This window comes from Panicum virgatum, chromosome 3N, assembly GCF_016808335.1.
Source record: "Panicum virgatum strain AP13 chromosome 3N, P.virgatum_v5, whole genome shotgun sequence".
In the NCBI taxonomy this organism is placed as follows: Eukaryota; Viridiplantae; Streptophyta; class Magnoliopsida; order Poales; family Poaceae; genus Panicum; species Panicum virgatum.
Window position 1 is genome coordinate 67289862 of NC_053147.1, and position 27492 is coordinate 67317353.

At 48.3% G+C, this 27492-nt stretch overlaps 1 protein-coding gene and 2 pseudogenes across 2 annotated transcripts; 2 read left to right on the forward strand and 1 right to left on the reverse strand.

Annotated features, from left to right (window-relative positions):
- Positions 1-1286: 1286 nt before the first annotated feature.
- Positions 1287-4159, forward strand: LOC120666943 (pentatricopeptide repeat-containing protein At5g41170, mitochondrial-like). 2 transcript variants are annotated; one of them, XM_039946935.1, is made up of 2 exons: positions 1287-3859; positions 3980-4159. In XM_039946935.1, exon 1 carries the CDS (start codon positions 1456-1458, stop codon positions 3625-3627), a length of 2172 nt encoding a protein of 723 aa, XP_039802869.1. In that variant the 5' UTR covers positions 1287-1455; the 3' UTR covers positions 3628-3859; positions 3980-4159. The 2 variants fall into 2 exon arrangements, with proteins under 2 accessions (XP_039802869.1, XP_039802870.1); XM_039946936.1 differs by having other exon boundaries at positions 4049-4159.
- A 274-nt stretch (positions 4160-4433) lies between these two features.
- LOC120668048 lies at positions 4434-7080 on the forward strand (annotated as a pseudogene).
- Positions 7081-16408: 9328 nt separating this feature from the next.
- On the reverse strand, positions 16409-18894 carry LOC120668049 (annotated as a pseudogene).
- Positions 18895-27492: the final 8598 nt, after the last annotated feature.

The following is a 27492-nucleotide window of genomic DNA, read 5'->3' on the forward strand; positions in this document are numbered from 1 at the left end:
AGGAGGAGCGGCGCTTTGTCGCGAGATGGAGGAACGAGAGGCATGGAGCGGATAAGGCAGGCCCAGCTCCGACTTGTTTTTTTGTTGGTCATCAGACAAGGGTACAAGGGTAATTTCATATGGGTGTGTTGTGCTGAAATGAGCCAAATCAAAGTTTTCTTTGAGAAATTCTAACATAATGCTAATTTTCGGTAATGTTTGCACCTTTCAGTGGTATTTTACGGAACGGTCATCTTTCAGTGGTATTTTACGGGTGTGGTGATCTTTCGATGGTACAGGACCAATTTTTCCTTTGCACATAGGCTCGTGTATGCTGACCTGATGGTACAGGACCAATTTTTCCTTTGCACATAGGCTCGTGTATGCTGACCTATTTTTCCTTTTTAATATTCACCGCACCATCAGTTTAGGGCATTCTCAATGGAAATTTTATAAGAGTTTTATGCATATTAAATAGTATCACCATTTTAGATAATGTGATATAAGATTAATAAGAGAAATGATGAAATGGGTTTCATGAGAAGAATGATGAAATGTGTTTCATCGAGATAAAACCTTGATGAAATCATGTGTATATGGTTACCAACTCTTGATGAGTCTTAGAATTAAATGTGATGAGTGCCTATAAAATAGCAAATATGAAATAATACATTGTGGAGTGATTTTTATCTATGGTTTCATTTGTGTTTTGTTGAGGTGGCATTTTTTGAAACAACAAAATAAAATCATACAGAAGTTAATCAACGAACAATGAGCAAGGAAGTCAATAAGAATTCAGTGTTTGCTACCAAACCAGTAGATAGTCATTTTTTTCATGAAAGATGACATTAATAAGGTAGGTGATAATAAAAAAATGCATATCATTTATTGTCAAAGGAGGTAAGATGGACCTCTTGCCAAGTGTAGAAAAAGGAAAAGGATGTTAGCACTAAGACTCTAGGAGTGGTGTATTCGGTTAAAAAAAAATCTATGAAGAGACCTATATCCCTTGAGAATGCTTCTAACTTCCCGCGAGATGTTGCAAAACAACTGTTCTGATATAATGGAGGACACTTTCAGCAGGATATTGTAAAGGAGTTGCTTTAATATAGAGAAAAATAGAGAAATCAAAAGAACGGAGGATGAGAAGAGCACATGACATTCTACACTGAAAAAGGTCTAACAAAATATGTCAAGATAAAGTGCATACGGGAAAATACAAATACATTCAAAGGTTAATCTTAAACCGCTCACCGGTTTAAGTGCTAAAAGTGCTACGCTTACAAATGGTTGGTCTCGTAATTTTATCGCAACTGGTGGACTTCGTAGCAAAACTGACCTGGCCCACCGGCCACCGCGCTCCCCCAGCTCGACTGATTCCGCTCGTGGCGGCCGCCGGCGCCGGCATCCTCCTGCCATCTCCGACTACTCTCACAATCACCAGGCGCTCGCCTTTCGTGTGCACGAGCGCACGCCATGCTCAGGAGCCTAGCCAAGAACCCATTGCTCCCGCGCCGACGGCTCTTCCTCCTCTTCCTCCAGCCCCGCCGCCCCTGCGCCAACGCAACACCCTCGGCGGCCGCCGGGGAGACCGCGCGGGCTCCCGCCACAAATGAGGTTCCCCTCGGAGATGACCTCGCGGAGGAGTCGCGCAGCCGCCTCGTGCGGGACACCTGCAGGCTGCTCGAGCTCCGGGACTCGTGGAACGCGAAGCGGGAGGCGCAGCTCCGGCACCTCCTCCGCGTGCTCTCCCCGCCGCAGGTCCGCGCGGTGCTGCGCGCGCAGGCGCAGCGGGACGCCCGCGCCGCGTTCGAGTTCTTCCGCTGGGCCGACCGCCAGTGGAAGTACCGCCACGCCCCGGAGGTGTTCGACGAAATGCTGGCGCTCCTCAGCCGCACCAGGTTCCACGACCCGGCGCGCCGCGTCATGCGCCTCATGATCCGCCGGGGCATGCGGCGGGGGCCGCAGCAGTTCGCACACCTCATGCTCTCCTACAGCCGTGCGGGGAAGCTCCGTTCCGCCATGCGCGTGCTCCAGCTCATGCAGAAGGATGGGTGTGCGCCTGACATATCTATATGCAACGTGGCGGTGAATGTGCTTGTCGTGTCTGGCCGCGTCGACAAGGCGCTCGAGTTTGCCGAAAGGATGCAGCGTGTTGGGGTTGACCCGGATGTAGTCACGTACAATTGCCTGATCAAAGGATTGTGTGGAGCTCGGAGGGTCATTGATGCACTGGAGATGATCAGTTCGATGCTGCAAAATGGGTGTCCACCTGATAAGATCAGCTACTTTACAGTGATGAGCTTCTTGTGCAAGGAGAAGAGGGTGGCAGAAGTGCGGAATTTACTTGAGAGGATGAGGAATGATGCAGGTCTATTTCCAGATCAGGTCACATATAACATGCTTATTCATGTTCTTGCAAAGCATGGTCATGCAGATGAAGCATTGGAGTTCCTGAGGGAGTCAGAGGGGAAAAGATTCCGTGTTGATGAAGTCGGTTATAGTGCAATTGTGCACTCATTTTGCTTGAATGGTAGGATGGCAGAGGCAAAGGAAATTGTAAGCGAGATGATTTCAAAAGGGTGCCACCCTGATGTTGTAACATATAGTGCAGTTGTTGATGGATTCTGCCGGACTGGGGAACTCGATCAAGCAAGAAAGATGATGAAACATATGTATAAGAGTGGTTGCAAGCCAAATACAGTCACACATACTGCACTGTTAAATGGGCTTTGCAAAGTCGGAAAGACTTCAGAAGCATGGGAATTGCTAAACAAGAGCGAAGAGGAATGGTGGACTCCCAGTGATATCACATACAGTGTTGTTATGCATGGATTTAGGAGGGAAGGGAAGTTAAAGGAATCATGTGATGTGGTAGTGCAGATGTTGCAGAAGGGTTTCCTCCCCACAACTGTGGAGATTAACTTATTGATTCATGCTTTATGCAAGGAAGGAAAGCCAACAGAGGCCAAAGACTTCATGGAGCAGTGCCAAAGCAAGGGCTGCTCCATTAATGTTGTTAACTTCACAACTGTAATTCATGGATTTTCTCGCCAGGGTGATTTGGAATCGGCGCTCTCTTTACTGGATGACATGTATCTGACCAACAGGCATCCTGATGTTGTTACATACACTGTTGTTGTCGATGCTCTAGGAAAGAAAGGTAAAATGAAAGAAGCCACAGAGCTTGTACAGAAAATGCTTAAAAGAGGTTTGCTCCCTACACCTGTCACATACAGGACGGTGATACATAGATATTGTGAAAGGGGTAAAGTTGAAGAGTTACTCATTCTGCTGGATAAGATGTTAGCAAAGCAAGAGTTTAGTAGTGCGTACAATCAGGTTATTGAGAAGCTATGTGCATTTGGTAAACTTAGTGAGGCTTATAATCTCCTCAGCAAGGTACTAAGAACTGCATCAAAAAGAGATGCTCAAACATGCCACGTTTTGATGGAGAGTTTTCTGAATAGAGGTCTGCCACTCCAATCATATAATGTTGCCTGCCGCATGTTCCAGAGAAATTTAATTCCTGACCTTAAGTTATGTCAAAAAGTTGAAAGTAAGCTGTCCCAAGTGGGAGAGTCACAAGCAGCTGGAAAGCTTATCATTAAGTTTGTTGAAAGAGGTATTCTAAAACAAAACCACTGATTTATGCCATGGTCCTGGTGTGTCTCTGTCTTTGTTGATAGGACAGTTAAGATTTAATGAACAGTCAATGTGGTGCAAACCAGGACCATTACATGGCCTTGTACCTTGTACAGAGATTTGTGCTCGGGGCTCATGGCATGAGTCTTATATTACAGTAACATGTCAGTGACTCCTCCGGAGCTGGATACCTATGCAACTTGATGTCACTACCACATCTTCAACTTAGTGACTGGTGAGCATGAGTGATGATATTTTTCTTGTTGAACTGCAACTGAAACTTCAAGTTGTCAAATGAAAGTTAGCGCATAATTTTTTTTTCATTTGATCTGTCCTATTTTTATTTGAGACACAGAGAGATGGAAACAATAGGGACAGCTCTACTGGAAATATGACCATTTCTGTCAACCCTGTCGTTGTTCAGGCTTGCAGTGCTTGAAAATACTGCTGTATAGTTCACCTACACAGTTACACCCATATTCTGGTGACTGGAGGGATATAATAGTAATAAGGCCAACACTTGAGGTTGCGTCCATTTCCTTGTGATTTCTTTTTTTGATAAACTGATCAGTAGGTTTCATGGCACCAGTAATTTTCTTTGAACTGGTAGGTTACTAAGGCCCTCTCCTAAGCTGCAACGCCACTTGTTATTCACGTTTCACCACTTCCACCATTCCGCAAACCTATTCACCAGCAAGTTAACTGGTAGCTGTGCCCCCAGGAAGGTTAGTTACCCTCCATTCCAATCAGGGAATCAGGAATTCTAGAAGTTAGGACTACAGGTCATATGCATATAGAGTGAACTCTAAACTGAGAGCAGAACTCGTGGAGGGGACAATGGGGGTGAAGGCAGCAATGTGATGGCACAGTTGCTGGAGATCAAGGACTCGTCAGATGCGTCGGAGGAGCAGCTGCAGCGAAGGCTCATACCATGGGCGTGCTGGCACAGCTGACAGCGTGGGAGGCAGGCAATCTGTGGCGCATCTCATGGGCATCAATCCTCATCACACTCTTCAGCTTCACACTCAGCCTCATCACGCCGATGTTTGTGGGACACCTTGGTGAGCTTGAGCCTGCCGGCGCATCGATCAGCAACATCGACATCCAGGGCCTACCTTACGGCGTCATGGTATGTGTGCACATGCTTCCTGCGCTCTCCAGTCCTTTTTCATTTGCTTAAACATAACGTCCTGTTGCAACACTTGTTGCTTGCATGCACTATGTGTGCAATGCAGATTGGCATGGTGAGTGCAGTTCAAACTATCTGTGGTCAGGCCTAGAGCCGGGAGGTACACAGGCCATGGGCATTGTGTGCCAGAGGGGACTTGTGCTCCAGCTCACAGCAGCTATTTCAATCTCCTTCCTCTACTGGTATGCTGGCCTGTTCTTGCAGCTCATCGGGCAGGAGGTAGATGTGGCTGTAGTGGGGCAGATGTATGCTCGTGGCCTGCTGCCACAGCTGCTTGCTTTTGTCCTCTTCTGCCCGACGCAGAGGTTCCTTCAGGCCCAGAACACATTGTCAACTCTGTGGCATACATCACACTGGTGGTGTTGATCTTCCACATCCTTTCCTCATGGCTAGTGGTGTTTGTGCTCGGCTGAGGCCTCCTCAATGCTGCGCTGATACTGAGCTTCTCTTGGTAATTGGTGGGTGCTTGTGGTGTTGACATGGGATTACATCATCTGTAGTCCAGCTTGTAAAGAGACCTGGGCCGGACTGTTTTTGCTTGCCTTTAGAGGCCTCTGGGGATATGCCAAGCTAGCCTTTGCCTCAGTCGTCATGCTAGCGTGAGTGGCCTGGTGCTAGTTATTAGTTTGTTAGGTGTTTTAGGTGCTTCTTGCTGGTTTATATTAGATGGAGATTTGGTATGTGCAAGGATTTGTGCTTCTTACTGGCTTCCTTCCCAACTCAGAGATTACACCCGATTCCCTCTGTATCCGGTACGGCCATCCTAGCTCTTAGGTAGCTCATGATTATGTATTTGTATTCAGACATAACTCTGTACTGTAATCTTTTTGTTTCAGCATCAATTATTGGAACTGGGACTTTCAGATCATGCTTGGCTTGAGCTATGTAGCCAGGTCAGTGTAGAAAGCTAAATTATCTCTCTAGATTTTATATACCCTCATTGATAAAATATTTTTTACCAACTTCTTATGCAGTATTTGTGTTGGCAATGAACTTTGCGCTGGCCATCCAAAGGTAGCAAGGTTCAGTCATTGTGGTTGTCATGGCAAGCATCAACTTCAGCGTTTTTGTGACCCTGTTAGTCATAATTCTGAGCACTTTGTACACGAGCAGCAGCACAGTAATCGAGGCTATTATCAGTCTGATGCCATTGCTGGCCTTCAGCATCTTCTTGAATGGGATTCAGCCAATCTTCTCAGGTACTGAAGAACATATATAGCACAGAAACTGCCTAGCTTTTGTTCATCAAACATCACATATCTCAAAAGTCAAAACTGTTTTGAAAATTATGCAGGAGCTGCCATTGGGAGTGGATTGCAAGCAATAGTTGCCTATGTCAATGCTGGGGCCTACTATCTCATTGGGCTTCCAATTGGATGCATCCTAGGATACAAAACAAGCGTTGTGGCTGCTGTAAGTTCCTCAGTGACATTTTAGAATTATATAATTTTAGTAACTTCTACTGTTTTCAGAGGAAGATGCTGATTAGTTCCAGCCCGTCTTTGTGTTCAGGGAATATGGCGGCGTTTAATCACATCGGTCACTGTGCAAACAATAGCCCTGATCATTCTTACAGCCAGGACTAACTGGGACAATGAGGTGAGTGTGCTTTACTGTTCTCGATCTTGTTGAGTAGAAGCTTTTTCTTGAACGTACTCTTGATTGTGTCATTTTCACTGTGAAGGTGGAGAAGGCGAAGCAGCAACTGCAACAGACAGGCGTGGTTCCGGTCAACGACATCGTTGCAGGACCCAAGGAATCGACCTGTCTGACACTGTTTCTTGTGTTCAGTTGGCTGGAAGAGCTGTTCAGTTGGCTGAAAGTGCCCTGCACAGCACAGCAGAGAAAGCACCATAGTTTATGAGATCATGCACAGAGGACAAAATTAAAGCTGTTAAAAAAAACCCACAGAGTAATGAAAAAACATGAAAGAGTTGTCAGCAAGCATACCTTGTCACTACTCGTCACTCCCACCGATGCTGTCAAACAGAAATCCAGAGTCCTCTTGACCTTTCTCATACTCACCACTTGTTTGGGTGCCTAAGATGCCAACATTCCGGCAACCAAAACAGTGACCTTTCAAAAGTAGTTTAGACACATCTTATAGTCATATACACAATCAACAAAGGTTATTGAAAATAAATCTAACTTATTTCTTCCACCAATACATTTTTTAATTTCATAATTAACCAGCAAAGATTTGTATTAAAGTATATATGTCATAAAAGAATTTAATGTGTGATATCAATTGGATTAGATTTATACCATTCTCACCATACTGCAGTGGCCAGCAAATGAATTGTTTTCCTTCCTTTGTGGGTTTGATTTCAGCAAAGAAGAGCTGATAATCCCAATATCTCTTTCCTCTCTTTTTCTGAGGTAAAAAGAAGACTTTTTCTTCATGGTAAAATTGTAGTGGTGGTACGACTTTGAGGAGTCATGTATGAGACATTGCTGGTCAATTTTGACAAACTCATACTTGGGACCCTGAAGCATTGATATCTATTAGAATTTAGAGGCACCTCAAATTCATCCTTAGCTTAGGATCATAAATAATGATGATTTATAAGAATCCAAATGACCAAACCCCTTAAGTGTAATAATTGAATTGAATGGTGAAAATTTGCACATACTCGATAACCACTTGATGCTTTAGGTAGTGTTTGGTTGGAGAGTGATGTAGAATGGAATGGATCCACTCCTAATTTTATGGATGTAGTGGTTCCATTGTATGTTTGGTTGGAGGGTTGGAGCGCTTTCATTTTTGTGTTTGGTTGGAGGGATAGTTATATCACGGCTTAGACTCCGTCAAGTACCGTTACATCTGGGTCCACCTGTCAGTGAAATAAAACACAGTGCGTCTTCTTCCTCGTCGCGCTCGCCTGCTGCTGCTACCTGCAGCGCTTGCCAATCGCCCGGCCATGCGCGCCCGCTGCAGACTTGCTGCCGGTTCCGCGCGCCCGCTGCCGCACGCGCTGTTGCGGCCTTGCCGCCGGCTCTGCGCGCCCGTTGCCCCATGCGCCGCGCGGCCAGCCCCTCTTTCTTGCTACGGCCAAGCGCTTGCTTGCTTGCTGCGGCTGAAGCGAAGCACTGGCCCTTGAATTGAAGTCGCGAGCAAGCGAGTCGAAGTTCCGGATCTAGTGAATCGAAGCTCCAACGGTGTAGCTATGGACAGCACAGAGAGCGAGGAAGACGGGGTGAGACGCCATAAGAGTGGAGCGAACTGGTTCAATCGATTTCACGGAACTGAACTCATCCCGAATCTGGAATATTCCTCATCCAGAGTCGTTCCGTCCTCTCGCACTCCAACCAAACAGCTTAAAAAATGGAGCCGCTCCATTCCGATTCATGCTATCCCACCAACCAAACACATCCTTATAGAATCAAATGCTTGAAGAACCTCACTTTCCATCCGCTTCATTCAATTCTCAATCAATTCACTTTCTGCAACAATCCTTTCAAAGTGGTCGACTGCTTCCAATATGGCCGGATCACATCCTTTAGGTTCCAAACCTTTTACAGTTTCATCCATCCAACTTGTCTTCTCAGGTTTTGGACACTCACTTTTTGAATCCTTGGTGATTCGCACGAGCAGCAAGGCGCATTGTTTATTTTGAGTTGTAGCCATGGAACCGCTCTCTGGTAGCCAGCAACACGCCATGGCCGAGCAATGGTCGCCCTCGTGCCATGGAGGGATCACAAAGACATCCGCCATTGTCCCGCCGCCCCATGGCATCCTCTTTGGAGGGGCATCGACGTGCCAGCTGCATGCGGCAGTCGCACAGCTCCGTCAGCCACCCCTTTGACCAGGCAGCACATGGGACCGTCGCCGACCACCACCGCAAATGGCTCTACTGCTCGCGTTACACTGTCGTCCATCGGGTCGTCGCCGACTACCACCGCGGGCACTGGCAGCCGCCACGACCAACCACCAGCAACTACTGCCCACCTGCGCCAGTTCGTACTCGCGACTCCACCTCCACGACCACTGCCACGGGGGTTGCCAGTGCCACCGCGGGCTCGTGTACCCCGCTGCTTGAATCCTTGGTGATTCGCACAAGCAGCAAAGCACAACGCCGCTGATGGCCGCCACCTGTTGCAGACCTAGGCCCGACCGTGACTGCTGTCTGGCGATCCACAGCTGGAGGACGCCACCGGAGGCCGCCCCAGCATCGATCTGCACAAAATGCTTCCAAACCGGAATGAAGCACTAGATCCGGTCGGCGTAGTGCCGGATCCGGCCACAGCTGACCTGCAATGCCAGGAAGCTACGCGGCCTGCCAGCAAAGGGCGACTCGACCGTGGTGCTCCCGACCTTGCCGGTGCGGGTGAGGAGGGGCGAGATCCGGCCCGGCACGAGGCAAATCTGACCACCACCGGGCCGTAGAAGGGAGGAAAAATCTCGTGAGAAAAGGAGGCCTTGCTGCCACCATTCTTGAGCCCCAGCGGACTTCCGCGCGGAGGCACTCTTTCGGCAGTGTGGTGGAGGGAGGGAGGCACTCTGAGTTTGCATTTGAAAAATTTCCTTCATAATAATTTGAGTTTACCAAAGAACAAATATTAGGATGCATTCGGTATTGAGTTATCAACATATAATGCTCCAACACCAATGAGATGAGTCTCCTGAGGAGACTCGGTCCAAATCTGGTGTCCCCATTCACCTAAGGAGCATAAAAACAGCTAAAATATATCAATGTGTTGATTCATTTAACAGAACTTAAAGTGTAGGAAAATGTTTATGTTAAACATAATTATAAAGACAATAACTTAAGTGACGTACAAAGTTGTCAAAACAAATCAATTGTATAACAACTCAGAAAGCTACAACAAAGGCCAAATAAATCTTGAAAAATCTAATAACAGAAAGTATTGGCATAAGTCCTTTGGGATTAGATAATGAGATACCTGACTCTTAATTGTTGTTTATAATTGATAGTATGATCACCTATCAACCAAGCATGTTTGATTGAAGGAAGTAATAATGCTGAAGTAATTCATATTATGTAACTTGATCAGCTCTCACCAAAATTAGCATTTTCATTTGTCTGTTGGTATCACTCTTATGAAAGAGAAAGAAATTGACAGGAAGAGATATGATTGCAGTTACTTCTTGAATGAGATATCCCCTGATCCACTTTGTGATATCCCCTGATCCACTTTGTGTCCTTCTCATAAGTCAATGCAAGTGTTTTCTTCAAGGCCCTTCAAGTGCTTCAGACATTTATCTTTTGACTTTTGGATATCTAGTACTTGTGTTGAGGAGCTGCAGGTGAAGACTTAGAATGAGAGTGAGCAACACGTGGATTTTTATGGATGAATTTTTTTTACGCTGGGGCTTAGCAGGAGAGTTTGTTTCAATGTATATTCCAAATGCAGTCATGACCTCTTCATTTGTGATGACTTGGCTAAAAGATTATTGAAACCTTTTAATGCATTGAAAATGCATGCTAACTCTTTTGCAGCTTCTTGAGAAAAAATTTGTTGAGAATAATTCCGAAGTGTTGCCAACAATTTGGTTAGTCTATTTGACTTGGCCACAAATCACTCTTTCAAAACAAATCTAGAACTGACAGTGCGTCTTTGTTTCCAGCTTTGTAAATTTATTTAAAATCCTTCTCATAACAACAGTACGGGTTGGCTGCATCATTCTTTATTTCTCCCATACCACACAACAACAGTACATCTCCAACACTTTGGTCTTCAACAAAGTCATTCAAATAACAGCTTCTACGGGACTAGCAGTGCTTATTTTCCGGTAGTTCAGAGAGGTTGAGAAGAAGACAATGAATGGAAGTCAAGGATGAGCAATATGAGATGTTGAGAAATTGGTGCCCCCTAATCTTGGCACTGACTTCCTAGAAGCGGTACCAAAGTAATGTGATACCACTTCTTTTGCGGACCCTATACCCACACTGCACCAAGAAGACCTTCAACTAGATATCAGTACGGGAGACCAACTCTATATGAGACTAACTCTTTATTCACCATAACTTATTATAAGACAAGACTCTTACACTCTCTATGTGGCTACCCTAACATGATACTAATACACTGGATGACAACCTTGTCATATCCTACTTGAGACCTCTTATGCCATGATATAGCAAGAACGGAGGGGAGCACCCTATTTATAAGACTCCATGGCTCATATGGTTTTGTCACGTGTCTATCTTCTACACACTTCCTACAAAATATCTAACAATATAAATATCTAGTTTCCAGAGTATTCCACATTTCATCGTGAAGCATGACAATTATGGTTCATGCATAACCTCCAATCTTCTAGAATTTTCTCATAGGTATGCATTGTTATTTTCAACATAAGACATTGGAAGCGCACACAAGTGTCCTACTTTGGATTGTAGCGAAGCTGCCAGTACTATTGAGGCAGTCTTGGTTTTGCCTATTCCCGGAAGACCCCAAGCAACATCTATACTATGAGCATGATCACAATTTGCACTAGAAACCATTTGTTGCTGCAAGATGTTCTTGCGCTTCATTAAGACCACAATTTACAAAGAGGTTAGATACCTTCATTTGAGTTGCAGAACATACAGTACAAATTTTAGCCTGTTAAGAAAATGCAGTCAATTGCACTACTTATGTTTTGAGCAAAGAAGTGAAGAAAGACAATTGAGAAACATGGAGAAGGATATCTAGGAAGTACCATGAGCGAAAGCGACAGTATTTGGTTGATCAGAATATTATCCCCAATGTCCATGTCCAATATATTCCAGATATGCGCATTTTCACTTATGTTGCACAAGAATATCATATATCTAAACTTTGATTTAATGTCACTTAATAATGTCTTAGTTGGAAAGGCTCTAACATAATGATTATTGTGTCTGATATCCGCTGCTATAGAAAAGACCCCTAATTTATTATTTAGTTTCTGTAGGCCATTTGGCTCTTTACTAGATAGCAAAAATAGATCTTCCTCTTGAACTACATGGTCTCCATAAGTTGTATCAATGTCAATGAAATTGAGACCGTCTGATTCTCTTTTCAACACACCAAGCATCTTGTAGTATGGTGACTGAGAGATAGAGTTCAAGGATGAGAGTATCTTTGCTTTAGTTTGTTTAATCAATGGCAACTCAAAAGATTTTCAGATAGTCCAAAGAACTCAAATCATCTATCTCTCGGATATTAGGGAACGAGGGTAAAAAGGCAATTTTAGCATATAAGAAAACTCAAACAAGTCCATGAGCAACCTACAGGAATGATAACAGTCAGAGAAAGAAAAGATACTTCAATTTTATGGTTCGATAATTTGCATGAATAGTTATAATATTGCTACATGCGCTCATGCCCAGATTTGAATCCTGCTGGCATCACACTTTTCTATGCAAATATATGTTATTATATCATCTAATAGGTTGGGGCTTTGTGTTTTCATTGGTGTGATGATGATGGCATGAAGATTACTAAACTCAGCTATATACTTCATTGATTCGTTTCAAATTGTATGTGATACATTGCTTTTGATATACACCTAAATATACACTATTTCTAGATATATTTTTTTACCGAAACAACATATAATTTGGAATGGAGGGAGTATTATTCAAATATAAAAGATGGTTTCCAATTTCCACTTTAATCACCTAAGGTCTTGTTTGGATCCAAATCCTAATGGGTGAAAGTGCTCCTTCAAACAGGAGTGCTAATGGGGTGAGCTAAATTTTAGTTAAGACTCAAAATCTTTAGCATGTGCATGGGTGCTAATATATGCTAAAGCTTAGCTCCTCCTAAAAAGCCCTAAGGTTGGCTTTTCTTTGCTTGGTAAATTAGAAGCTAGCAACACATTATGTGAGCATATGCAACCTACCATACCACTGCATAAAAGCCACCATAGCTATGTACAACAGTTATCGTTGGTTGCTGGGTCTTAGGATTACATTACATATCACTTCCACGTCACTGCAACCCTCCTCGTCTAATTTTTCACGCTTCTCGAAGTTTCCATGGGGTCCACTGTTAGGCATTTTTACTCCATCCATCTCGGACTCACCGGAGGCTGAAAGGGATGGAGGAGTGGTGCGGTAGAGATGAGCTCCATCTCGATTCCTGCATTATCCCACCGGTTTCTCGGGTGCTGTGCCATCAACTAGCGATGGAATACTCGCTAGCATGGATGCTTTTGTTGCTTCTCTTTCCTCCAACTTAGCTAAAATCTAAGTCACCTAGCGACGCTTAAGTGTAGATGAGGTCAATTACATCTGAATTCTGTCAAAAAGATTGGAACTTTGGGCTGCGCTGGAGCACAATGCAGCCTTGTACATGGTGACCGATGACAAGCCACGCGGTGACAGAGGCTCGACGAGCACTGACCGAAGCTGGGCAAGGCGGGATGGTAGGGCAAGGTGGACAACTCTAGCGCGACGGCTGTAACGTCCAAAGTACCGACCTACCTGGAGGTTACTACTAAAAACACTAAATCGCACAAAGTATAAATATTTTAGTAAATTTCGGCAGAGTCTTCTCTGTAAATTCTAACATTCGCGGGCACACAAGTCATATAAGCAAGATGGTATAAATAAATATTATCAAGAACTCCACATCGACTAACACGACCGAGTAAACTTAAGCAACATCCAAACGACCACACGACAGTTCTCAAAATCAAAGGAATTATTCAGCCTAGAGATTTGTTTAATGAATCGCAAAGATGTGTGCATGCTCGTCATGAAGTGGCCCATGCAAACTTGATCGGCGAGTACCTAAAAGCCAAATAAACACAAGAGTGAGTAAAAATACTCAGCAAGCACAACTCAGAACCAGAAGAATGACTGCAAGTATAAGAACAACGGAAAATCCATAACCAATGAAACAGTAGTTTCCGTCTGAAATGGACGTCACCTGAAACTTCCTTTGCATTTACCGGTAAAGCCGAATAAATGGGGCCAGCACTTTATTCACAGGAACCTGAACATAAGGACCAATTTGCACAACCGGGGTACCCGGCACTTGAATAATATGTAGGGAAGCACATGCAACTTGAATATTTAATTGAACCAGAAAATCAAAGCATGAACTTGGAGAATCTGACATGTGAAATAAATCCACCAAATAAATATAACCCAAGTGGGCAGCAAGAAACAACAAGCATATCCACATAACAAGAAATTCATCATTGCACTTGCCTTAACCTTGTCGGGAATCCGGCGCCACACGCTCGCCACTAGAATTTATCAAACCTGTGGAATAAACCACCCTTAAGAACTAGTTCATATCGACCGAAAGCCTATCTACTCAAAGAAATCCCGAACTAAAAGCCTAAACCATTAACTCTCGCAATTTCTGAAAATTCGACTAATTCTCTGGGTTACTCGTTGTTTGGCCCATTCATCAGATTTCATGAATCGACTTCTATCCTGGTCGAAATTCAATAAACAAATTACAAGGCAGAATCTGAAATCTGTAACAGCAGCACTGAAATAACATTTTCTTCCTAACCACCAATCGGAATCAGGTGAAACCAGTTTTGTTTGAAAGATAAAAGTGTGCACTACAACTTTCGTTATTGGCACTTCTTCAGATTCTACAGCTACTGGCGTGCCAATAGATCAGTCTATGCCACGCAGATTGAAACAACACAGCAGCAGACTGCTGCGTACAACTTGAGCCAATTGAATCCACGGCAGGAGCAACAACGACAGGAAGAATCAGGATTTTGGGCTGCTCATCTTTTCCCTCCTTCCTCACTAGGCTGGGGTGTGTGCCCCCTGCAAAACGCTCGTCACGGCACTATTGACATCCAAAATTAGCACAATTCGGGTTCGCTGGACAATCTGGACAAACCGATCAGATCAATCATGTAAACTGGTCAGACCGGTCTGGAAAATATTGTCAAATTACCAATTGGACTGCACTATTACATAGATCTCGTCGAGATGATTGAAATACATATATAGAACATCTAATTTGAAATCCGGATAAGGAAATTATGCCTAACACCTACACATGGGTCTAAACGGTCAGACCGATCCAAGGACAATCAGACTGGTCAGTGAACCGGTCGGATTGGTCGAAACAGCACAATCCAAGTTAGAAGTTATATTTTGACATGCAATATGTATGGGTTTCGACTCTTATTGGGTATAGACCTCCCCACCCTATATATATGAAGGGTCACAACCGATTGAGGGTATCCCCAATCAAATCAATATACTTTACCTTTATTTTATTTTTCCAAATACTAGTTTTTCCAACCCTTTGCTATTCTTCTTGAATATCTACGGTGGTGTTTTGAGTGGCCTGCCGATCTCAGGACAACTCTAGTTCCATTAGTTCCGATAGGTCCCTCTCGAGCTCGTGATTCTAGGTCTTCATGATCTCTATGACATACTGGTCAGACCGGTCTCCTTAGCCGGTCAGACCGATCGACGTAGGGGAGTTCGTTGGTGAAAATTATGTGCAATCTACATGTGCTAGCATTTTCGTGTGTTGATCATATTTGCGTCAACATGCATCGGCAACAACGGCCGGGAAATCCGACCGGCGCTCCAAAAGGAAAGCAGAGGAAAAACATGGGGATTTTGGACTGCTGCTCTCTCTTCTCTTCTTCCTTCGTAGGCTGGGGTGAGTGGGTTTCAGGCTACTGCCGCCTCCATCGGCCACTTCGGTACTCCCTCTATCTCAAAATAAATACACTGCTAGAGTTAAAATTTGTTCCAAAATAAATGTACATCTACAAATAATAAGACAACATAGTTTTTGTTATCTTTTTCTACTTTCTCAGCATTGATTATATCTTTATAGGGGTACATATGTAATTCTCACTAGCATTGATTTCCACACCCACACTGTATTTTGGGACGAATGGAGTAGGGCAGTACGAGTAGCACGTTAGTAGGAGGGCCAGTCAAACTTCTTTTTTTTTTGCAAGGTCCTTGTCTACTTTTTTACAAGGAAAAAAAATGCTGGCATTGATCTGTATGGTGAGCTCAAGAGGAATATAATAACGTGAATCTGTATGGTGAGGTCAAAAGGATTATATTTGTTATCCGTGAATTTGGTTAAGGGATGTCTAAACTGTTACGAAAGGTCATTGCTTTGGGTGCCAGAATGGTAGCATTGATCTGTACGGTCTGTATGGTGAGCTCAAGAGGAATATAATATCATATGGTTTGAAATTATCATGTCAATATGATCACAACATAAAGGATTGGCCATATGTAAGATTCAGTAATCATGGTATGCTCTTTAGGTGTTAAGGATCTATGAATCTAAACATTCAAAATAGATAAACCCTTTGGCTGCATTGAGCAGATGTCAGCTCTGGAGATGGTGAAGCAACAAAAACATGTTAAATACTGCTACGCAAGGAAAACAACGACACAACTTAGCCGATCTGTCCAATTATCAGCCGACTTACATTCTTTACATGCACCAATACAAGTGAGCGAACCTTCCACCACATGACATTGTCATGAGCCTGCAGATCCATCAACAATAAAACCACCTAAGAGCCACAAAACTCAAGTTTGTGGCTAATTAATCTATCTTGGTTGGATTTGATTTGTCCACTCCAATCCTGACATGTAGAGAATTGTTTCACCTGCACAGCATCATGTCATCATAGAACCATCAAGGACCAAATGTGATTCTCTGAACAAGATCAGGCCTTCTCTTGCTTGGCATCCGTACAAGGCCAGTGATTTGTATCTCAGTAACAGCCCTGCAAAACCTTGCTTGGATCATAGCTCTACCCTCCGGAGTCGAGGGTTTTGATTTCTTCTTTGAGGGAGAACTGTAGGATTTCCGTTTGATTTTTGAATTTCTGCTGTTGAAAATTCCTTCAAAGGTCATGTACCAATCATGAATGTTAATAACGTCACCATATTCTTGGGCTAGATTGCACATAATTGATGTGTCATGCAAGGATCCTGATACAGCAGTTCCACACCTGCAACAAGAGCATTTCAGATGGCTCTGTGACTTCAGTAGATCAAGTCGAACCATTCTTCTTGGATTTCCAATTAGTGCAGATTGGAGAACGTCAACATTCTTGAAGCAGATGATTTCATGAAAAGGTAAACACTCAACAGGCACCAAATATTTCCTAGTAACATCCTGTAATAGAACAACAGCTTTCTCATTCAGTGGAACTGTACCATTTCCAGTACTGGCTGTTGATCTCCTAGTCCTAGCCCACTTTTCCTTTGCCGGCCTCACACTATTTGCACCGATTGTGGTGCACCGAAGCTCTTTCACTTTGTCGTTGACCTCACTAATCCCTTTTAAATGGTTGCTCCAAACTTCAAGGACATGTAATAAAGTTTCCATTGGCAGGTGCCTTATTGTATTTATTACTTGGGCCATAGATCCTTTACCACATCCTGACTTTACTCCTGACAAGTTTTCACAAGTCACTTCAGAGACAAATAGGACATTTTCAGTTTGCAGATCTGGATTGACTGCCTCACAGAATATATCCAAAAGCTGAACTTTGTCATGTCTTCCAGCTTCATACAGGCACAAGAGAACAGAACCCCAATCATTTTGCAATTTCAACAGCTTAGAAAGTCCTTCTACAATATTGTTGCTAGAATTGCTTGAGATCTTTGCACTTGCACATGAGGGAAAACCAAAAGCATATTTCTGTATCTGCTGGGGAAGTGCTTCAAACTTATCACGCCAAAATTCCTCACAATCTTCCTCAAGCATTCCAAAGCACAGAAAGCTCAGGGGTTCCAAGGAGAAGTGCTTACTACATGCAAGCTTGAGAGCGCTAATAAAAGAAGTTATTGTTCCATCATGCCTAAAAAAGTAATTTCTGAGGAACATCGCGACTTCATGGCCGATGCAGAATCCAGCGCATGGTTTAACAAGGATGGCCTCAACAAGTGCATTCATTCTATCCGACGGAGACCCCAAGGAAAGTTTACAGGGCTCTAATCGTTGAAGAGCCTCTGATGAGAGAAGCTTCTTTGGTGCATCAAGGGTAGTTGCTATCCCCATTACAAAGAAGATTGGAATTTTGATTACCCATTCACTCAGCATCATCACAAGCTCTCCCAGCACATCACCAGAACATTGCTCTAAATCATCAATTATGACAATGATAGGCTGGTCATAGTTCTCAGCTTCGCAATACCAAGACGCCAGCGCAGAAACACCAGCAACATCTGGAACATCAGATAATAGCTGCCTCAACAGGCTCCTAAAGCAACCACAAACTCCATGTTTTGCTGACAATTCAGTTGCTGACAGCTTGGCTAGGTGACATCCATTGGACTCCAGATGCCCCGCAAGATCCCGAAATGTCGTGATGTCATCAACAAACTCTGCATTCTTGGTGAGAATGAACGCTGGGGGCATCCTTTTGCAGATCACATCAATCAGGAGAGGGTACGATTGCTGGACTTCAGCGTGGTGTGGTCTTCCAATGGCATGGACCAAAGAGAAGGACTCCTTCACCCACTGCAGCACCTGGTCAAACAGCTTGAGGTTAATGCCCTTGAGGACCTCATTGATCGTAGACTGAATTTTGGACCAGGTTTGGTGGAAGGCCTCAAGGCGGAGCTGCTCATACAGATCCAGATCCCCTTCATCCTCGCAGTGCACACTGGCTGCATCATCATCTGTCTGCCAAATAGGGGCTGGAGGAGGATGGCTGTGAGGTTTGAATACGGCGTCGAGCATGGGAAGATGGCACCGAGGATGCAGCAGCCTTGTGAAGGACAAGAAATGGCTGGATGTTGTTGGCCGTGTTGTAACGAACATGGCACCTTTTATGCCATTTTCGAGTGATTTTGATGATCAAATGACAACACAACACTTGGACTAATATGATTGTTAAGATGATCATTCTCAGGCTCTTCGGATCAGGAGCACCGGAAGAACCGACGCCAAGGGCATCGGTGCATCCGACGCTTGTCGGAAGAACCGGCGCTATGAAGTTTGGTGCAGAAGTGAATCGAAGCCAAGTCAGCCTATAGGCACCGGTTGAACCGTCAGGTCAAAAAGGGGCATCGGTGCATTGGGCGTCCTATGTTCCAGAGACTATGTCAAGAGCCCAGGAGAAGTTTCTTCAGCACCGGTTCAACCGACGGAGCATCGGAGTATACCATCGGTGCAATGACGTCAGCGCCCAGTAGAAGATTCTTAAGCATCGGATGAACCGGTGATGCATCGGTACAAAGCATCGGTTCAACCGGTGGTCACTGCGTCAGCTGTCAGGACTTCAACGGCTACTTCGGTTTATGAGTGACCGGAAGAACCGACGCTACCCCTGCCAGAGGCATCGGTTCTTCCGGTGATACGCAGATTTTCAGCTGACCGTTGGAGCAACGGCTACAAGACTTGGTGGCCTATATATACGCCTCACCCCGGCCATTTGAAGCTTGCTGGAGTCCCAAGACACCTCATACACATCCAAGAACATCTCCAAGCCATACAAGAGCTCATAGATCATATCCTTAGATTATAGCACTAGCTTTGTAAAGTGTGAGTGCTAGATTAGCTCTTAGTGAGTGTGATTGCAAGGCCTTGAGCCTTTGTGTTGTGGTTCTCTAGTGAACCAAAACAAGAGCTTGGTGCGCCGGCACCTTGAAGCGTGAAGCTCGCCGGCAACGTCATCGACCCTCCGACTTGGTGTGGAGCGGCGACGACACTTTGTGCGGGGGACGTGGAGACCCCCATCCTTTGTGGAGAAGCTCCTTAGTGGAACCCGGGGCCAAGGTGACCGTGATTGTGTTCACGGAAGAGACTTGGTGGCCGAGTAGCAATACTCTTAGTGAGTGCTACAACAACGTGGATGTAGGTGTGCCTTTGTGGCTAACCAAACCACGGGATAAACACCCACGTCAAGAGTTTGCTATCTCCTATCCCGCTCTTTAAGCTTCCGCATTTCATACTAGCAATTTGTGTGCATTTACTTTCATAGAATAGTTTCTTGATAGGAAAGGCTATAGGTTGCTAAACTCTTTTGGGATAGGGGTTTCACACTAGAACAACCTAGTTGCACATCTAAATAGCATGTTTTAGTTTAAGTTTTGTGCAAACTAGTTGGAGCCATAGGTCTAAGTTTTTATTAGTGCCTAATTCACCCCCTCCCCCTCTTAGGCTAGAGCACCCGATCACTTTCACGTGTTGGGAATAATCCTTGGGTGCTAGCGTTCCTAGTTTAGCAGTAGCTAATCTTAGCAAGTATTTGAGTGATTGTACAGCAGGCCTGATTGTAAGGACCTGATTACTTTCCTTGTAATTGTTTATTTAAGCAAGGCAATAGACACTGAGAAAAGCTGCCAAGTTTTGACAGCACCAACGAGATCGTGTCCTCTGTGTTCGCGTGAGTTTGTGTTTGGCCGTGAGCTCGCCGGCGACGTAATCTGCGTCGTCTCTCCGGTGTGTTCCTGACAATTGGCATCAGAGCCGGTTTTTCGGACCGGGGCTGATGGGTGACGAGAAGAAGCCCAGCGAGAAGCTCGCCGACGGCTCCGCCAGCAATGACGTCGTGATCCAGCAGGTGATTCGTGAGGTGAGCGGCGGGGGTAGCTACCCCGTCCTCACCAAGACCAATTACTCCGACTGGGCACTGCTGATGAAGGTGAAGTTGAAGGCGAGGTCGCTCTAGAACATCGTCGAGAACGGGGGCGTCGACGAGCATGACGAGATGATGGCGCTCGAAGCTCTCTGCAGTGCGGTGCCGCCGGAGATGGTGCCTGCCATCATCGGCAAGGAGTCGGCAAAGGAGGCCTGGTCGGCAACGAACGTGTCAAGAAGGTGTCCGCGGCACAACTCTGGCGGAAGTTCGACATGGCGACGTTCGGTGAAGGCGAGTCCATTGAGGACTACGCGCTGCACATCAACAGCATGGCATCGACCCTCGCCACACTCGGTGATCCAGTCGAGGAGGTAAAGATCGTTAATAAGATCATGCGGAGCGTTCCACCGCACTTCAAGCAGATCGTGATCTCGACATGGTTTTAAATAGTGGGCTATAGCCCCGCTATAGCCTTTTTAGAGGGTTCCCGCTACGCTATTTGTATTTGTGCCGCTATGACAGCTATGGACGCTAAATTGGACTATAGCTGCGCTAAATAGCATAGCTTTAGCTCCGCTATAGTCTTTATCCTTAGCTTAGTGCTACTGTTTTGGTCTTTTGGACAAATAAATATTTGATTGTATGATTGTTATTGCATTATCAACTTAAGTAATGTTCTCATAGCTCTAGAAACATATTTATGTTTATGAAATTCACTAATTACTATGTTTTTGTGCATCTATTACTTGTATTTTTCATGATTTAGTAGTAAACCGCTATTTGTCATAACACGCTATAGTCTCCACTATAACCTCTTAGCCTCGGGAAAAAATACGTCGTTATTTATCATAGCCCGCTATTTAAAATCATGGATCTCGATCACCACGCTCCTCGACGTGACGACCCTCACCGTCTCCGATCTGGTGGGGTGGCTGAAGGTGGCAGAGGTCGCCTTCGAGGAGGCTCCGGGGTCGCTGCAACACGACGGGCGCCTCTACCTCACGGAGGAGGAGTGGGACGCCCGGCGGAAGAAGAGGGAGACAGAGAATCACTCCGGCGGCGGCACAAGCGGCGGCTCAGGGCGTTGCGGAGGAGGAGGACGCGGTCGCAGCCGTGGGCGTGGAGGCCGGTCGTCGGGTGGGCCGTCATCGGGTAAGCCCACTCGCGGCCCAAGAAGGAGCAGGCCCACGCCGTCCAGGAGGATGAGGAGGCATCGCTCCTCCTCATCAAGGCCTCCCCGACCGTCCTCCATTCATCGCCGCCGCAATCCACTTCGGCACCACCGACTGGATCCCCGTCGACCACCTCCCCGACGGCGATTCCGCTGCCGCGTGCTGCCGTGCCACTACAAAGGCCCGGGCAGGCACATGGTGGTGGCAATCATGGAGCGGCGGAGGCGGGATCTGGATCTCAGATCGAGATCCGGGAGCAGAAGGTTCTCGCCCAGCTCGGAGAGGTGCAGGAGCGCGGGGCGGAGATGTGGGTCCTGGACACCGGGGCAACCAACCACATGTCCGGGTCCAGGGCCGCCTTCGCCAAGCTGGACACGGCAGTGCGGGGCACCGTGCGCTTCGGCGACGACTCGGCGGCAGGGATTGAAGGTCGCGGGACGGTCACGTTCGTGTGCAAGAACGGTGAACTTCGCTCGTTCGACGGGGTCTACTACATTCCCCGGCTGACGACGAACATCGTGAGCATCGGGCAGCTCAATGAGGTCGGGTACAAGATCAAGATAGACGACGGCATCATGAGGATCCGGGAGCCCGGCAGCCAACTGCTGGCGATGGTGCCGCGAGTGGAGAATCGGCTGTACCTGCTCCACATCAAGATGGCACAGCCCGTGTGCCTGGCGGTGCGCGGGCGCGAGGACGAAGTGGCGTGGCGTTGGCACGAGCGTTTCGGCCACGTCAACATGGTGGCGCTGCGGAAGCTGGCTCGGGAGGAGCTGGTTCGCGGGCTGCCGGAGATTGGCCAGGTGGAGCGGGTGTGCGAGGCTTGCCAGGCAGGCAAGCAGAGGCGCAACTCCTTCCCGGCGCAAGCAGAGTACCAGGCGCAGCAGCACCTGGAGCTGGTCCATGGGGACCTGTGCGGTCCCATTACGCCGGCGACACCAAGAGGCAACAGGTACTTCTTGTTGTTGGTGGATGACCTTACCAGATACATGTGGGTAGCCGCGATTCCTTTGAAGGATCGTGCTGCGGCTGCCATCAAGGAGATCCAGGCGCGGGTGGAAGGCGAGTCTGGAGTCAAGCTGAAGGCACTCCGAACTGATCGAGGGGGTGAATTCACCTCGATCGAGTTCGCGGAGTATTGCGCGGCGGACGGCGTTCACCGGCAGCACACCGCACCCTACAGTCCGTAACAGAACGGCGTGGTCGAGTGCCGGAACGGGACTGTGGTGGCGACGGCAAGGAGCATGCTCAAGGCGAAGGGGCTGCCTGGCTGGTTCTGGGGCGAGGTGGTAAGCACGGCGGTGTATGTGCTGAACAGGTGCCCGACGAAGAGCGTGGACGGCATGACGCCGTTCGAGGCGTGGCATGGAAAGAAGCTGGCGGTGCACCACCTCAAGACATTCGGCTGCATTGTCTACGTCCGCAGCACTCGTCCTCATCTGTCGAAGCTGGAGGATCTTGGCCGCAAGATGATCTTCATCGGCTACGAGCGTGGGTCAAAGGCATACCGTGCCTACGACCCCATCTCAAAAAGCATCCATGTGACGCGGGACGTCGTCTTCGACGAGCAAGCCCAGTGGGACTGGGCTGCCAGCGACAGCTCTGGAGAGGCGGACGGCAACGACGATGTGTTCACGGTGGAGTGCTCCACCGTGGACCAGGGACCTCCGGCGGCTGCTGAGGGTGCTGCCGAGGCTGCCTGGGATGGTCCTGCGGACAGCGACACGACACCGCCACCATCGCCGCACGCCACTGCAGGAGAGGCGGCAGGAGGTTCCGGCGGGGCGCAGGCAGTGGAGTTTGCCTCGCCACCCGCCGGCGGCGACGACAATCTGGATGTTGACCATGATGAGGAGGCTCCACTCCGATTCCGGAAGATCGAAAACATCCTCGGGCCGACATCACCGCTCAGGTTCGCGCCGCGAGCACTGCTGATGGAGGAGCTGCACGCAGTGAGCTCCGATGAGCCAGCCTCATTTGCTGAGGCAGAGTGCTGCCCAAGCTGGAGGAAGGCAATGATGGAGGAGATGGAGTCGATTGAAGACAATCAGACCTGGAGCCTTGCTGATCTCCCGCCTGGGAGGTGGGCGATTGGGCTGAAATGGGTCTTCAAGGTCAAGAGGGATGAACATGGGGGCGGTGTCCAAGCACAAGGCGCGTCTCGTGGTGAAGGGATATGCGCAGCGGCACGACATCGACTACGATGAGGTGTTCGCCCCGGTGGCTCGGCTAGATTCGGTGCACCTGCTCATCGCCCTTGCTGCGCACGAAGGGTGGGAGGTGCACCACATGGACGTCAAGTCGGCATTCCTGAACGGCGACCTACAGGAGGAGGTGTACGTGGAGCAGCCTGCTGGTTTCATCATCACCGGCAAGGAACACAAGGTGTTCAGGCTGCGGAAGGCTTTGTACGGGCTACACCAAGCGCCGCGTGCCTGGAACACCAAGCTGGACGACACACTGCAGTCACTGGGGTTCAGGAGGAGTCCCTCGGAGCATGCCATCTACATCAGGCCAAACCAGGGCGCGCAGCTAGTGGTCGGGGTGTATGTCGACGACCTGGTGATCACTGGAGCCAGCTGCGACGACATCAAGCGGTTCAAGGAGGAGATGGCGGCTGCATTCAAGATGAGTGACCTTGGTTTGCTTCACTACTATCTCGGCATTGAAGTGAAGCAGGGCGCGAGTGGCATCTCGCTCAGCCAAGGTGCTTATGCTGCCAAGATCCTGGAGAGAAGTGGCATGGCAGGGTGTAACCCCTGTCAGGTGCCAATGGAGACACGGCTGAAACTGAGCAAGTTCAGTTCAGAACTGCCGGTGGATGCAACAGCATACAGAAGCATCGTTGGGAGCTTGAGGTATTTGGTGAACACTTGCCCAGATCTTTCTTTTGCTGTTGGGTATGTGAGCCGCTTCCTGGAAGAGCCACGCGAGGATCATCTCAAGGCAGTGAAGCATATCCTGCGCTACTTGGAGGGAACCAAGAACTGGGGACTCTGGTTTGGCAGGAAGAAGGAGGCTCATTTGACGGGCTTCAGTGACAGCGATTATGCTGGGGATGTTGATGCAAGGAAGAGCACGACAGGGGTGATTTTCTTCCTCAGCAGCAGCCCAATCACCTGGCAGTCCATGAAACAAAAGGTGGTGGCACAGTCAAGCTGTGAGGCAGAATACATAGCAGTTGCCAATGCTGCTTGTCAGGCATTGTGGCTAGCCAGAGTGCTAGCTGAGGTGCAGGGATCAGCACCAAGAGCACCAATGCTGAGGGTGGACAAGTCCGCCATTGCTTTGATGAAAAATCCAGTACTCCACGGCCAGAGTAAGCACATCCAAGTGAAGTACCACCTGGTCCGGGAGTCTGTTGAAGCAGGTCTGATCGAGGTAGAGTTCATCAGGAGCGAAGAACAGCTGGGCGACATTCTGACGAAGCCGCTGGGCAAGACCAAGTTCCATGAACTTCGTTCTAAGATTGGCTTGATTGATATATGCAGTTCGCACCACAAGGCTTAGGAGGAGATTATTGGGAATAATCCTTGGGTGCTAGCGTTCCTAGTTTAGCAGTAGCTAATCTTAGCAAGTATTTGAGTGATTGTACAGCAGGCCTGATTGTAAGGACCTGATTACTTTCCTTGTAATTGTTTATTTAAGCAAGGCAATAGACACTGAGAAAAGCTGCCAAGTTTTGACAGCACCAACGAGATTGTGTCCTCTGTGTTCGCATGAGTTTGTGTTTGGCCGTGAGCTCGCCAGCGACGTAATCTGCGTCGTCTCTCCGGCGTGTTCCTGACAGGCTGCAGTGAGCAGGGTGTCGCTGAACGGCACTGACATGGCTGTTTCAATTGGACTGTAACTGCTCCGACGGCGGTGGCCAGAGGTAGCTCAGGAAGGAGTCTGTCTAATTAGTGAGCATTTGGCGCATTCTAAGCTTCCATCTTCATCTCCATCAACAATACTACAGTAGTACTACATTTAGTGAAGTGTAATCTGTCAATGTTGGGAAAAAATAGGGACACAAAACGAAAACTGATTATGAATTTATGATATGAATGTATCGGTTCTTATTAATTGAAAATATTGCTGGTTCTCTTCATTTTGTAAACCTCTAAGATGCAGCAAAATTGATTTCAGATTACACTTCACTAAATCAACGCGCTACCGTCTGTTGAATGCTTGAGAAATAACCGTACACGGCTACAGTTGATTTCTAGGACACCAAGAAAATCTACCTGGCAAGATGCTCGCCTGCTTCCTGCTTGTTTGCTCCTCGTCCTCGCCTCCTCCGGCACGGTGGCTGGCGTGGGAGCCATGGTGCGTCCGCCCGAGACGGCGGGGGGGGGGGGGGAGCCCAGCGGTGGCCGCAGAAGACCGGGAGGAGTCTGCGGGCTGCGGCGGGTGCCAAGCCGATCCGCTTCTGCTAGCTCCAGTGCCAGTGCCAGCCCGATCCAGATTGGGTGACTTGCGGTAGGCAAGTCACAGCGTGACTGGCGGGCCGATCTGGGACCTCCATGATGTATCCAACGGCTGAGAAAAGAGGAAGGCAAGTTCTGATTTTTTTTTTCACCGCTAAACATTCATCCGAGCTCGTTTTGCCCCAAACGGATTCCAGGAGGACGGCGAGGCGCCGCACCCGGCCGCCGCAACGCGCCGACGCCGCGAGGGAGCTGGCCCCGCGTCGAACCCGGGCGCCGCCACGCCGCACTCGGCCGCCGCCGCGCCTTGAGGGAGGCGGCCCCACGCCGCACCCGGCCGCCGCCACGCTGCACTGGTTCGCCGGCGCGAGGGAGGAGAGCTGCCGCGAGCTGGGAGAAGGGCCGTCACCTCACGGGCTTGCCGTTCCTCCTCCAGCATCGTCTTTACCCTCCTCCTCTCCTTCCTCGTCGCACCGCCCGTCGCTGCCCAGCTGCCGTGGACGCACTGCGGGGACGGCGGCGCCTTCGAGCAGAACAGCACGTAGTCACGTACCAGTCCAACCTCGAGCTGGCCTCCGCCGTCATCCCCGGAACGCCTCCTCCTCCTCCGCGTCTCTCTTCGCCGCTGCCGAGGTCGGCGCCGCTCCGGATGCGGTCTACGCCCACGTGCTCTGCCGCGGCGACGCGAGCGCCCCCAACTACGCCGCGTGCCTCGCGGTCGCGTTCCAGGACGCGCAGCAGCTGTGCGCCAACAGCAGGGAGGTGGCCATCTACTACGACCTCTGCTACCTCTGCTTCTCCAGCCGGGACTTCCTCACCGTCGCCGACGATAACGACGAGATGTACCTCCTCAAGATGGAGAACGTGAGCGCGCCAGCCGCGGCATTCGACGCCATCGTGGCCGTGCTCCTCAGCGCGACAGCGGACCCGACCAGGCGATTCGCCACGGGCCAGGAGGCGCCAGGCGGGGGCGTCCCCGCGATTTACGTGCTGGCGCAGTGCACGCCGGACATCACACCGGCGCCCTGCCGGAGCTGCCTCGCGAATATAACTCGGATGGCGCCCTTCTCCCAGTGCAGCGCGGCGGCGGCCGGGTGCGGCGCGAGGCCGCCTCCCTCAAGGCGCGGCGGCAGCCGAGTGCGGCATGGCGGCGCCCGGGTTCGACGCGGGGCCGGCCTCCCTAGCGGCGTTGGCGCGTCGCGGCGGCCGGGTGCGGCGCCTCGCCGTCGTCCTCGAACTCGAGCGCTTGGCCCAAAACGAACTGGGAATGAATTATTAGCGGTGAAAAAAATCAAAGTTTGCCTTTCTCTTTCCTCAGCCGTTGGATACATCATAGAGGTACCAGATCGACCCGCCAGTCACGCTGTGACTTGCCTACCGCAAGTCACCCGATCTGAATCCGTGCCAGCCGGGGTTGAGATTCGCCGGCGGCGGCCGCGCGCCCACCTTCTCGTGCTCGACGCCACGAATGAACCGTCGGCCGCTGGTCTGTGGGGCCCGCTTACCAGCCCGCGAAAGAGCTCGCCAAGATTCGTGCTGCGCCAACCATGCTGTCGTGGGCCCCACAAGTCGGCGTCACAAAGCCACCCAAGTCTCCGACCC